We start from the raw sequence: 12,963 nt of genomic DNA, 5'->3' as shown, positions 1-12,963 counted from the left end.
ATGGGAAAAATGGCCATGTCCTCAACCAAAATAAGGAAGTTAGGATTCTGAGCTGGAAGGGACCTTAGAAGGCATCTGGCTCTATCCGCTCATTTTACAGATCCTAAAACCAAGGCCTAGAGAGATTAGCCACAGTGCTCAGCAACATCCAGACCCTAGTCCAGACCCACTATCCTTTCCCCCAGCGAACCCCAGTGACGGAGGTGCACACCATCCTCTCTGCCTCTTACGATACATCCCAAGCTTCTTCCAATGGTCAGTTCAGGCACCAACTCTCACTGGAGGCCTTTCCTTACTCTCTCACCCCAGCTACCAGCACTAGAACTCCTCTGGAAATCTGCTGTTGCTGCTCAGTCATTCAGTTGTGTCTGACTTTTCACGACTATACTGTCCATGGGGTTTTCTTGGCAAAGATAATGGAGTGTTTTTGCCATTTTCCTTCTCCAATGGACTAAGGCAAATAGGGTTAAGTAACTTGTCCAGAGTCACACAGCTAGCAAGTGAGTGTGTGAGGCCAAATTTGATCTTAGGTCTTCCTGACTCTAGGCCCTGCGCTCTATCCACTGAGCCACCTGGCTGCCTCCTCTTGAAATTACTTTATAGTAAAAGAAAGATTCCATATACATACTATACATGACATGTTTTTTCCCCCAACATACTAATTTGGCTGAACTTTTTTCCTTCTTTTTCTTTTCTTAAAAAACCCTTTGTTGCAAGGCATAGTTCCCAGAGAGGGGGAAGAAAGAGGATAACAGGAAAATCTAAGTAATGTAAAAGGCATTATATTTGGCAATTAAGAGACAGTAACTTTGGAAAGAGCAGATTCAGTTGAAAGATGAAATATAAAGTTAAGAAAGTGAGAGAATCAGAAGTGGAGGTATCTATTGCCAACAGCCTTCTTAAGGGGTTTAGCCAAAAAAGGGAGGAAAGATGTAGGAAGATAACCAGTGAGGATGGACAGATCAAGTGAGGGTTTTCTGAGGATACAAGAGACAAGCTACTACACCGTCTCACAACTTCAGCTGTAGCCTCAGGCTGCTGTGGGAGGCCTAAGGAGGCATGAAAAGCTTTGAAAGAGCTTGTGTGCCAAATGGGATAGTAGATTAAGGAGGTATAAAATGGGGGTTCTTGTCAAAGAGAGGATCCAGTTGAGATTACATAACCACCCTGTAGTGGACCCAGACAGAACCCATCATCCTTCCATTTCCTCCCGCTTCATTCAGCACGCTGCCTCTGAAATATGTCTCTGAATAAGCTGAGAGGAAACCCAGACTTGGATCCACCACCTACTGCCACAGAGGGCCCACAAAGCCATACATAAATTCTTAATGGGCCTCCTTTAGGAGTCTCATTGTCTTCAGGCCTGAGATTCACCTCCCAGTCTGACTAGTCATGCTGTTCTTACTACAGGACATGCCTCAGCCTCCTCTTCTTGCCCTGGTGACTGCACACATTTTTGGTGGCCCCAGGACCCCTTAATGGAATACACACAAAGAAGCCAAGGCTTTCTTCTTTTCTCCCAACAAAGCATTTTGGAGAATAAGGCAATGGGCAATAGGCTGGGTGCTCAGCTAACCTTGATGACTAGCTTTACTATGCCTGGGCTCCTCCTCTGGCACCACCCCTTATACCTGGAAGCAAAGCCCTGGCACTAGGACCCTGCAGACAGGGGTCCTGAGCCTGCGCTCCGAAGGGCTGCACCATTTCACAACTTCAGCTGCAGCCTCAGCAGCCAACAAAGCTGCTGTCACTGGTACCAACACCTCGACTGACTCTGTTTTGACTTGTCTGCTGACTGGCTACGCCAATGCGGAATGCCCTCCTTTTCAACCCCCTTTCAAATCAAGAGGCAACATCTGAGCACAACTAGGAAAAAAATCTCTGCCATGGATCCCACTCAGAGGAGGTAACCATAGCAACCTGCAGATGGAGGCAACCGAGAAGATGCTCCAGTAACTGCAGCAAGAAGAGGTGAGTCTATTTCTCTTCCATCATCTCTATTACCACCACTCCCCCCAACTCACTCTCTTCAGGCAGCCACACAAACTCATCCTTCAGCCCTACTTAAAACTGACACCATATGGAAAAAGGAGCTTGTTTTATTAATCACTATATAAAGCCATTGCCAAAGCTAGTCTGCCATGCTTGGAACTGACAAGAGGGGCCTATCCTTCTTATTCAGTCCCTTAGTAACAGCTCAAGCTCAGCCCGCAGGTCCTGGAGAATGGTTTGAACTTCTTAGCCAGGTCTGAGTCTTATAAAAAGTCAGAAATACAAAAAGCTGGCAACCTGACTTTTTCCAAGGTCTCCGTTACCATGCTAATTGATTAAGATGGGAAGGGGGAGGGGAAGAGATCACAGAATAGTGTCTTTACTGCTGGACACAACTCTGGGCCTTAGCATTCAGGGCTTGACCAACTACAGCTAGCCCCTATGCACCTAATCTACCCTCTCCTTTGTCTCCCTCCCACTTCCCCTAACCTCCCATCCCACCTAGATCACAACCCTTCCTGACCACCACTAAGCACTAGCTTAACACAGAAGCCTGTCAATTGGGTTCCTAGCTCCACCAGATGGTTCCATTTCTGCATAGCTGACATTCTTCTCCAACACAGCCTCTGTCAAAGTATCTCTACACCAGCACCAGGAACCTCAAGCTAAGCTGGAACTCACGAAGGGGCCAAAATATCTCCCAGATAAGAGCCACTAGCACGTCTTAACAGCAAACATAAATGACTTACAAGAGAAGGCTTTACCTCTTAAGTAGCCTCCTCAGGATCTCTTCATAATTTATCTTCTCTAAATGGAGGCCTTAGGGAAGAAGAGATTTAGGGTAGCCTCAGGGTTCACTAGAACCTATGGCAAACTCTATAGAGTCCCAATTTTCTCAAACAATATGCAGAGGAAGGGAAGAACCTTTCCTGTTTGGGAAGCAGGCAAAAAAGGCCTCCTGGAAAAACTTCAACTTTCATGCTACAAGGAGTAATGTGTGGAAAACACTATGATACAAAGAGATAGCAAGTTTGGAAAGCTCTTGTCTCCCTGAAGGTTACAGTATAGTAGGAAAATAAGATAAAAGGAAAGCTAAATATACAATATTACATTCCTCTACAGTATATTAGAAACAAGTAGTATGGGGATTCAGCATTTCATCTGGAATTCCCTTTTTGTAGCCTGTTATATGTTTGGAAAAACTCCTTTTCTGGGGTTTAGAATTAGAGTTTAAAAAATAAATTTATTAGTGAGATATAAACAAACTCTAAGTAGGGCCAGAAAGGAGAAGCTGTTGGGGGAGAAGGGAATGGAGGAGCAGGGAGATCAGAAATGGCTTCATGAAAAAGATGGCTTTTGAGTATCTGAATTGGGCTTTAAAGCATGGGTACGAATTTAATATGCAGAGAGAAGGAAGGACAACATTTTAGGTAGAGAGGACAGTGTGAACAAAGGCACAGGAGCACAGGTGCTGTTTGAGGGACAGAGACAATCGATAATAATATGATAATAAGAACCAGCATTTACGCGGCACCTACTATATGCAGGCCGCTGCATTAAACACTTTACAACTGTTGTCTTCTTTGATCCTCTCAACGACCCTAGAAGGGAGGAGCTATTATTGTCTCCATTTTACAGATGAAGAAACTGAGGCAGACAGAAGTGAAGTGATTCATACCTGAAGCCTCGAGGCCCACTGCTCTGTCCACAGAGCCACCTAGCTACCACCAAATGGGGAGGGGGAGTAATGTGAGAAGCTAAGGCTGAACCAGGCTGTGGAATGCCTTGAAAGCTAGATGAAGCAGTCTAAACTTTACTCAAGAGACGGTAGGCAGCCAGTGAAGATTTTTCAGCAGAGGAGCAACATGATGAGATCAAATCATCATGCTGTACAAGGGGTAAATGTTAACAAATCTGTCTGCTGGTTAAGTACAACTGGAGCCAGCCTGGGTTTCCAATCCACTCTAAGGTAAAGGTAAACCCAAAAGGTGCACACTGTCTAGTGTCTACAAATAGTTCTCTGGGTTTGGCACAGTGATCCTCTGTGTTCCTGACCCTATTCCCTCAGAAGCCTGCTCTGTTTTCTCTCCACTGGTTTTTTCTAGGCCTATAAACTTGCTCATGTCTCCTAACGCCCCACCCTCCAAAAAAAAACCTTCCTTCAAACTTTGCTAGTCCCCAAGGTACTGGCCCTTCTCTCTCCTTTCTTTCAAAAAACAAAAACAAACAAAAAACAACTTCTCAAAATGAAAGTCAACACTCACTGTTCTCCACTTCCTCCCCACTCCCACCCTCCTCAATACCTTGCCTTCTGGCTCTCCTGCCTGAACTGTACTGCTTACCAATGACCTTTATATCACCAAATCCCATGACTTATTGTCTTTCCCCCTTCTCCTCACCTCATCAGAAGATGTCATCTACTCCCTTTTTATTAAAATACTCTCTCCTCACTTGGCTCCTGACACATTATAGTGCCTTAGCTATCTTCTGACCTCTTTGGCCATCCCTTTGTGTTCTTCACCAATTCCACTTCTTCCCCCCTAAATGTGGGCATTTTGCAATGACTTCAGCCTCCTATTCTATATGCCCTATACGTTTTCCCATAGAAATTGCAGCCATTTGCATACTTCAACTAACACTTCTATACAGAAGTTTTACAAATCTATATCGTTAGCCATGATCACAGCTCTAAATGACTCCTGGATATATCTATCTGGATTTCCCACCATTACCTCAGACTCAATATTTGTACTCCCTCAAACTAGTTCCCCCGCCCCCGTCTAAAATATGGATATGTAAGGGTATATTTTATTCGAAAGGAATAAATAAGTAGAAAAGAGCAGCACTATATAAAGTTATACTCATGAGGAAATCAAGAAAAAGGAAAGGGAAAACACGATACAGAACACTTAGGTAAAGATCAATGGAGGAAGAAACAGAAGTGATATTGTCTTAGGCAGATAATACGGACCACTTGGACAGAAGAAAGAAATAGATATTTCAGAAACCATCACAAACCTGGCATAGAAGCCTTACACAATAGTGTTTGGGAATGCCAATTATCTAGACATCTGGAGCTTTCTGCTAAAAGCAGAGCAGCTGACACATTCTTGGCTGGCCTTCATGGTAATTTTATTCAAAAAGTAGAAGAAAAACAAGGGGGAATGTGATTTGGACCAGATTCTGACTAACAAAGAAGAGCTGGCTGGGTGCTGAAGTACAAATGATGGAAAGCTGGGGGAGAAGTAACCACTCTTCCCCCTTAGAATCACGATAGAGCAAGAAAGGAAAGCCAGGCAGGTCTGACAACCCCCTACACTCCATAGGACAGAGCTCTCAAAGGTTCAGAGAAAGGATAGGCAGCATCTCAGAGCTTAAAATTCCACAGGGAAGAGGCCCCACCCACCCCCAGGAACAACGAAATTCTAATGACGCTAATTCTCATGAAAAGAAAAGAGAGAACAATTTAAGGAACCAACCTGGATTTAAAGAACTCTTTAACCTACTTAGACTACTAAAAGACAAGTAAAGAAGGTTAGGAAGCAAGGGACAACAACTACAGAAAGATACAAAACAAAAGCTTGCTTCTCTAAGGTTAATGCCAAAAGGTGCTAAGGCTCAGAATGGTGAGAACTGATGCCAAAGACACCAAAAAGAGTTTTTAGAGCTATGTTTGAGGCAAGAAGGAGATCAAAGAATGGACGGGACCAGTGCTTGGAATGGGCAAGCTAACATGGGAAGAAGGCGGGTATATGCAATTGCTTCTACTTTATCTAATAAGGTTAAAATGGTTAAAGAGGAGCTGAGATACAGCATAATTCAACAAGTATTTATTAAACACTTACTGTAAACATGTCATTGTGGTAAGTAATGGAGACACAAAGCCAAAAACAGCTCCTGCCCTCGAGAAGTTTACATTCTAAAGAAGGAATCCAGCAAATCCACAAATAAGTAACATACAAGGAAAATTAAAGTCAGCAAAGAGCACTAGCAGCCTGGGAATGAGGAAAGCATTCACCAAGGTGATCCTTCACTTAGTCTTGAAGGAAGGGAAGGATTCTGAGGGGCTGACATAAGGATGGAGGGGGCGGTATATTCCAGGCATAAGGAGTGGCTTGTGTATTGAATGGAGGCAGGGGACGAGGTATCAAGTTCAGGGAATTCCAGCCAAACTGGAATACAAAGTTAATGATGGGGAGATGTGAGATAAACGTAGGGAGACAAACTGTAGAGAACCTTAAGTAACAGGCCAAGGAGCTTGTTTATTATCCTATAAGTAAAGAAGAATCACTGAAGGCTTTGGGCAAGGTAGTGACATGATCACAACAGTGCTTTACTTAAAAGTAAATTTTTAGCTGATAGCTATGTGGAAGATAGATTGGAGAGGAGAGAAACTGTAATCCTGAGGAGCATTCTAGCAGTCCGGGCAAGAGGTGATGGGGCCCTGATTTAGAGTGGCGGCAGTGTGAGTGCAGAGGAGGATGGAGAGATACTGTGGAGGAAGAATGGATAAGATAAGGAGATGGTAAAAGCATCTGGCTGCTCTCAAAGAGTTCAAGTTGCCAGCTCTGGATGAGCCACAATCCAGTGTGCTGAAAGAACTGTTAATACGATTACTGAGCAATTTCAGTGATCTTTGTGAAAGATGTCACAGGAATGGAGGACAAATGTGATGATTTTCAAAAGGGAAGACGATGGAGTCACTGAATTTATCTTCAATAAGCTGGACTTCAATTTCTGGTAAAACTAAAGGGATAGATAGCAAACATATAAAAGAGGAAGGAGGGCCTCATCAAGAACAGATCAGGCCACAAAAAACTCACTTAATGTTAAGGGTTACTAGAAAGGTGATCAGGACATAGTCTTTCATGTCATTTTGTGGACAAGATAGACACATGTAAAAGAGGGGAAATTTTAGGTGAATTTGAACTAGTTAAATGACTTGGAAGTATATGAGATTACCCTCAGGGAGCTGGCGTTAGCCAGCTGCTTTTCAGAACATTTTTATCAATGATCTGGCTAAAGGCATAGAGAAAATGTTTATCAAATCTGCAGAAACCATGAAGCTGAAAATCACCCCCAAGTTGGATGACAGAATCAATATCCGAAAAGATTTCAACAGATTATGATGGACTTTAATCTTAATAAAATGGAATCTAATAAATATAAATGTAATGACCCTTACTTGGGTAGTACCAAAAAATTAACTCCAAAAGGGATATAAAAATCATGGCTAGAAAATAGCTCATGTGAAAAATATCACGGGGTTTTAGCGGAATGCAGGTTCAGTATGTGCCAGTGATGTGACGTGGAAGCCAAAGAATCTAATTCATAAAGTGTGTAGAGTCCACATCCTGGAAGAAGGAGGTGACATTTTCACTGACCTTTGTCCTGGTCACATAACTGGATTCTGGTTCTGGGCACTTTTCAGGACAATGACAAACGACAGGAAAGGAATCAGGAGTCAGTCAGTCAACAAACATTTATTAAGCATCTACTATGGATACAAAGAAAGGCAAAAGCCAGTCCTTGTTATCAAAGAGCTTACAGTCTAACAAGAAAGACATTATGTAAATAGCTATGTATAAACAACCTATGTACAGGATAAATTGGAAATAACCAGCAGAGGGAAGGCACTAGAACTAGGAGGGATTGGGAAAGGCTTCTTGTAGAAGGTGGGATAAGGAACTTAAACCATGTCATAAGTATCAGATGAAGAAGCTGGGCATGTTTAGCATGGAGAGGAGAAGAACTGAAGACATGATAGCTGTATTGAAATACTTGAAGGGCAGAGAGATTAGACTTGTTCTGTTTGGTTCTAGAGGGGAAAAACTAGTAGCAATGAGTTCCAGTTTGGAGAGGTCTATTTAAGTTTAATGTAATGAAGAAGTTTCACAACAATTAGAGCTATCCAAAAACATGCAAGAAAGGATATTCACCCTCACTAGTGTCTTTGGGCAAAGGCAGTACAACCCAATTGTAAGGGATGTTGTAGAGGGGATTCCTGTACAAATATAGATTAGCCTAATGTTTTCTGACATTATGTGATTCCTTCCCCACATCTAGTTAACCCCAAATTCAACCAAATTTTCCTTAGTAAAGCCTCTCCCATTCCTTCCTTCCTTTTCGCCCCCATTGTTACCCCCTTAGCCCTCACACCTAGATCACCGAAGGAGTCTTTTAACCTATCTCCTTCCTCTTGTCTGTTTCCAACTCCAATCTTGCAGGTGACAGTCAAATTAATGCTTCTCATCCTGGTACTGAAAATACTATATAGTTTGAACCCAATTTTATCATTTTCCTCACCACCAAACCTCAACCCAGCTTGCTCTTCTTTTTCCTCTCCATTAATTTAAAAATTGACCCAACTTTTCAAAGCCTGTTCAAGGTATACACCTCTTTGGCGGATTCTTCTCTAACCACTCCAGCCCACTGTGCTCTTTCTCTACTTTTAACTTTTATGAACTTGTGCGATTGAGGGCAAGTTTCATCGCTGGACCTCTGTTTTCCCATCTGGAAGATAAGGGGGTCAGTTCTGATATTCAATTCCATACTTCATGTTTGACACATCATGGAATGCCTTGTACTCCTACTGACCTTTTTACATAAATGCTCCATCTCCTTATCTCGTCTTATATACCTCTTTACATCCCCAGTGGCTTGAAAACTGGGTGCTCATTAAGTGTGAGTTGATTGCTCATTATGGCCACAAACTATAAAGTTGTCACCTCCTCAAAAAACTTGTCTTCCTTAGTTGTGGACCTGCCTAAAATCGGGGAGACAGGTGAAATAACTTGTCATGGATTTTTTGATTACCAAGCAATCAGAGGCAAGATACCCAAATATACAAAACTAATTCAGGCCCACAGGCTCCTGACCGCTAAGCTATGCTAGCACTAAGACCGTGGTTTATTAAAACTATGCTTTTATTCTTTTGACAGACCTCTCAGCATAACACAACATGGTCTGAAGGGAAATTCTCCAGCTCCCATGGAGGAGATCTCTCCCATCCGTGGGGAAACATGGAAGAAATCTGGAGCCTAGGAACCTCTAACAGCGGCTGAAGTTAGGCGGGATGATGGGAAGGCTTCTACAAGCTACCAGGTGAGCCACAAATGTTAGGGCTGGTGTCAGCTCAGAAATTCCCCAATGTCTTGGACCCCTAGTACAAATATACCAGGCCAAACCAGTACTCCACCCCACCCCCAGACAACCACCTCAACTCCTTCTTAGTACGGAAATGGTTCGTCTTCTTCCACAACTGTTGCCCTTGCTAAAACATCGCCCACCAATCCTAGGTTAAATGCTGGAACTTTCCCCTTACGCATACCTTGCCCCCGAGCCCCCAATAGCCCCAGGTCTGAATCCTGACCACCCTTCACCCTTCCTACAAACCCAGGCCACAGTCTGAACCATTCCCACCTCCCATGAGGTCCGGACACGGACCCTGACCTCCCTCCAGCTCCCCCCAAACCAGGCCCGCACCCCGACTCCCTCCTGCCCCCAGCCTATACCCTGACCTCCCCCCACACACATACACTTCCCCCTCCAGGCCTGAACCCTGACCCTCCTGCCCCAGGCTTCTACCTTATACCCATCGCCTCCAGATACAGGACTCCTCCTCCCCCCCCCCCCCCCCCCCCCCCCCGCGCCAGAACCCTGACCTCCTCTGGTCCCTCTTCCAGCCCCAGGCCTGTGCCTTGACCCCTCCTCCCCCGACAGACACACACACACACACCCGAGGCCTGAACCTGGACCACCCCCCGACCAGACATATACTCCCCCGGGCACGGGAGGCGAGGGTCTCGGACTGTTGGCGCCGGAAGGGGAGAGGAAGGCAGTGGAAGGAGTGGGCCGCCCCCGCCGCCCCCTACTACCTGTCAGGGGCCGGCCTGCAGACTCCGAGGCTGCCCCCAACAGCGGCCACCGCCCAAGACCCCTCCCAAACCGGCGCCGCCCCGCCCCAACACACTCATGGAAAGCTGCCCTCCATGCTGCCCTCCTCTCCGCTTCGCTCCAAGCCAGATCCTCGAGGCCCGCAGGCCACGGCTTCGCCCCGGAGTGAGGGCTGTACACCATTCTTCGCGAAGTCCCACTCTAGGGCAGCCGCGAACCCAGAACTTCGTGGGTCCGGGGCGGAGCATTAATCAGGCATTGCGGCGGACAGCCCCGGAGGAGGCGGGGACCTCCGAAGGAAGGAGCAGGCGCACTGGGAACTTGAAGCCACGGGAGGACCCTAATGGGAGAAGAGAAGGAAGCGGGTGTAGGATAGAGCGCCCCTAGCGAGCGGAAGAGAGAAGAGGAGGAGAAAGAGGAGAGGGCGGGGTGGGGGGCCGGCCCGTTGCCTTTGTCATTGTCTCCTGGACCCGTGAGGGTGCTCCACCTGAGGACCCATCAATCCACCCTCCAACTGCCCTAAATCAATCAGCCCGTCTACAAACACTGAGCAAGTGCCCAGAGGCTGGAGGTGGCGTTGTGAATAGCGCTCTGGGCCTGGAGTCAAGAAGTTCTGAGTTCAAATTTGCCTCAGACGTGTCCCAGCTAGGTCACTCTGGGCAAGTCATGTGTCCTATCTTGCCTCAGTTTCCCCAGTGTAAAATGGGGATAATAGACCCAACCTCCCAGGTTGCTTACTAACTAGAGGCATGATCTTGAACAAGTCCGCTGCCTCAGTTTCTCCATCTTTAAAATGGGATTAAATAGCACCTCTCTCAGGGTTGTTGTAAGGTTATTTGTAAAGTGCCCTACAAACCTCAGAGCGTATGGATACCAAAATTGAACTGAAACTTGTCCCTTTCCGTAAGGATCTTCCACCATATTGTGAGCTCCTTGAGGGCAAAGACTGTTTTTGCCTTTATTTGCATCCTCAGCCCATAGACAATGCGTGGCACATAGTAGGCACTTAATAAACGCATGTGGGCATGACATTCTACACTATGTCAAAGAAAATTCTGTCTTCTGCAATTTAGGTGCAGAGGTACAGAACCCCTCCCCCCCAACTTTTTTTTTTTGAGGCAATGGGTTTAAGAGACTTAAGGCAGCTACTAAGTATCTGAGGCAGGATTTGAAATCAGGTCCTCCTAAGTGAAGGGCTAGTGCTCCATCCACCCTGCCACGGTAGCTACCCTTCAGAAACACTTTTGAAAGAGCAGGGAGGGTGTAGCTGAAGGCATTGTTTTCCTAGAAGTCTGATGGAATAATGATAAGGTTTCCTCCATGCTGGTAGATCTGGGAAAGAACTTTAGACTGCAGAAATATTTATTTCTTAATCTCTTTTTTAAGAAAAAGGAAGCCTTAATATACTTGCAGACAGGGGAGAGAAACAGGTGGATCAAAAAGCGTTTATGATATTGGTCTGAATAGCTACAAGGCAATACTCGAGTTGGGGGGGGGCACATTGGAGGAGAGACATCAGGAGTCTTCATGGGAAAGGTGGCATTTGAGCTGAATATTAAAGCCAAACTAGAGATACTAAGAAGTGTAGGAAAAGAGGGGAGAGAATTCCAAGCATGGAGCTCAGCCAATGCAAAAGAATACGCTGGAGATAGACTTTATAATTAACAGGGTTTTTTAAGAAATCAGTTTAGTTGAACCATAAGTGTGTAAATAAGAGTGTTGTAGATGTAGTATTCCCTTCTGGGCTGCTTTCCCAGCCCTCAGTGGAACTGGCAGGTTGGGTCCCTAGAGCATAGCTGACTTCTCCCTCCTGGTTCTGGGGATGAGCCTTGAGAATTGTGGCTTCTAATGCTATCAGCTGTCCCCCCCAAAAGCAATTAACTGGTTGACGTCAATTAGTTTTTATGAAGGGATAACTTGCTAAGTTACAAAATTGTAAGAAACAGTTCAAACTGTGTGGGATGAAAAGACCCTCACCAATTAAAAATTAATTTATAATAAGGAGCCATCTCAGGGTGGGAACAGGAATAAATTTTATTCCATTCTCGAGAATAGGGCATCCTCTGCTAGCACAGAGCAGAACCAGCAAAAGAGGCCAAGTACAAGGGGCAAAGCACCAATAATTATACCTAACACAAGAGAATTCCCGCCCACCTCTGACCCTTCTCACCACTGGCTAGGAGGTGGGCTTACAATCTGAGCACAAAAGCTAGACAAAGAACCAGGAAATCGAGGCACAGAAACTCCAATTCCCATTCCCTTAGTTAATGATTACAACTGAGGTGGCATCTATAAATCTAAAGAAGGAGAATAGGATAAGGGGAGGGGGAGACCCTCTCCATTCTTTTACAGTACTTTTACAGTAAATGAAAGCAGGTCACAGTGACCCTATTCTTACTGAGCAAATCTTTAAACCAGAGCCATAGGAAAAAACAAAAAGTTTCAGGGTAAACTTTCCCAGAGGCTGAGCCATCAGACTCTCACAGCCTCAGAATTTTTCCACTTCCCTATTTCCCTATTTCTTGATTTTTAAACATTTTCTTAGTATCTATATATATATATACATGTGTGGGACAAACCACAGGCTCAAAATAAACAAAAACAGAGGTGTCTCGGTTTTCTCAAGCTAGAAACAAAACAGAAGCTTTATTTGATCAAGTCTCGCAAGAATTGGGCATCTCCCACTACCAGGGTGGGATGGTAGTGCAGAGAGGCAAGGCGGAGAAGGCAAGCAAGGGGATATATAACCTTGTACAAACAGTTCTAAGAAATTCCACCCCTAGAGGCTGGACCCCTGTCCCTATTTGCTGGGACAGGTGGCCTCACAATCTATACCAGAATAAGTTTATCCAATACTAGCACAGAAACTACAGAATTACCTTATAGGGAAATCTCAATGTTAAGATGACGGCATGGGAGTGGGCTAGGGGAGGGGGAGAGGGGGAGACCATCTGATTTCCCTGAAATCATATGATTTACAGGAAAACGAAACTTAGGCCTAGTGAGGTCTACATCCTAACTAAATTTGTACTATCTGAGTATTACCTTGCTTGATTTATTCATGGGAAGCTTTCA

The 12,963-nt window shown here is 45.0% G+C and overlaps 1 protein-coding gene across 8 annotated transcripts in view; it reads right to left on the bottom strand.

Moving 5' to 3' along the window:
- DCTN1 (dynactin subunit 1) overlaps positions 1-9,932 on the bottom strand; it is a 39,367-nt gene extending 29,435 nt beyond the window's left edge. For 3 of the 8 annotated variants that reach the window (XM_036762687.1, XM_036762689.1, XM_036762690.1), the window contains exon 1: positions 9,870-9,932. Coding sequence is in view for 3 of the 8 variants with exons in the window: in XM_036762684.1 (XP_036618579.1) it covers positions 8,590-8,610 (21 nt within the window). In the remaining 5 variants the exon portion in view is untranslated. Of the gene's footprint in view, positions 1-8,589; positions 8,759-9,730 lie in introns of those variants that run through there. The other 5 variants (XM_036762684.1, XM_036762688.1, XM_036762691.1 and 2 more) reach the window with 4 other exon arrangements.
- Between the last annotated feature and the right edge of the window lie 3,031 nt (positions 9,933-12,963).

This window comes from Trichosurus vulpecula, chromosome 6 (genome assembly GCF_011100635.1).
Source record: "Trichosurus vulpecula isolate mTriVul1 chromosome 6, mTriVul1.pri, whole genome shotgun sequence".
NCBI lineage: Eukaryota > Metazoa > Chordata > Mammalia > Diprotodontia > Phalangeridae > Trichosurus > Trichosurus vulpecula.
This window is presented reverse-complemented; position numbering and strand designations above follow the sequence as displayed.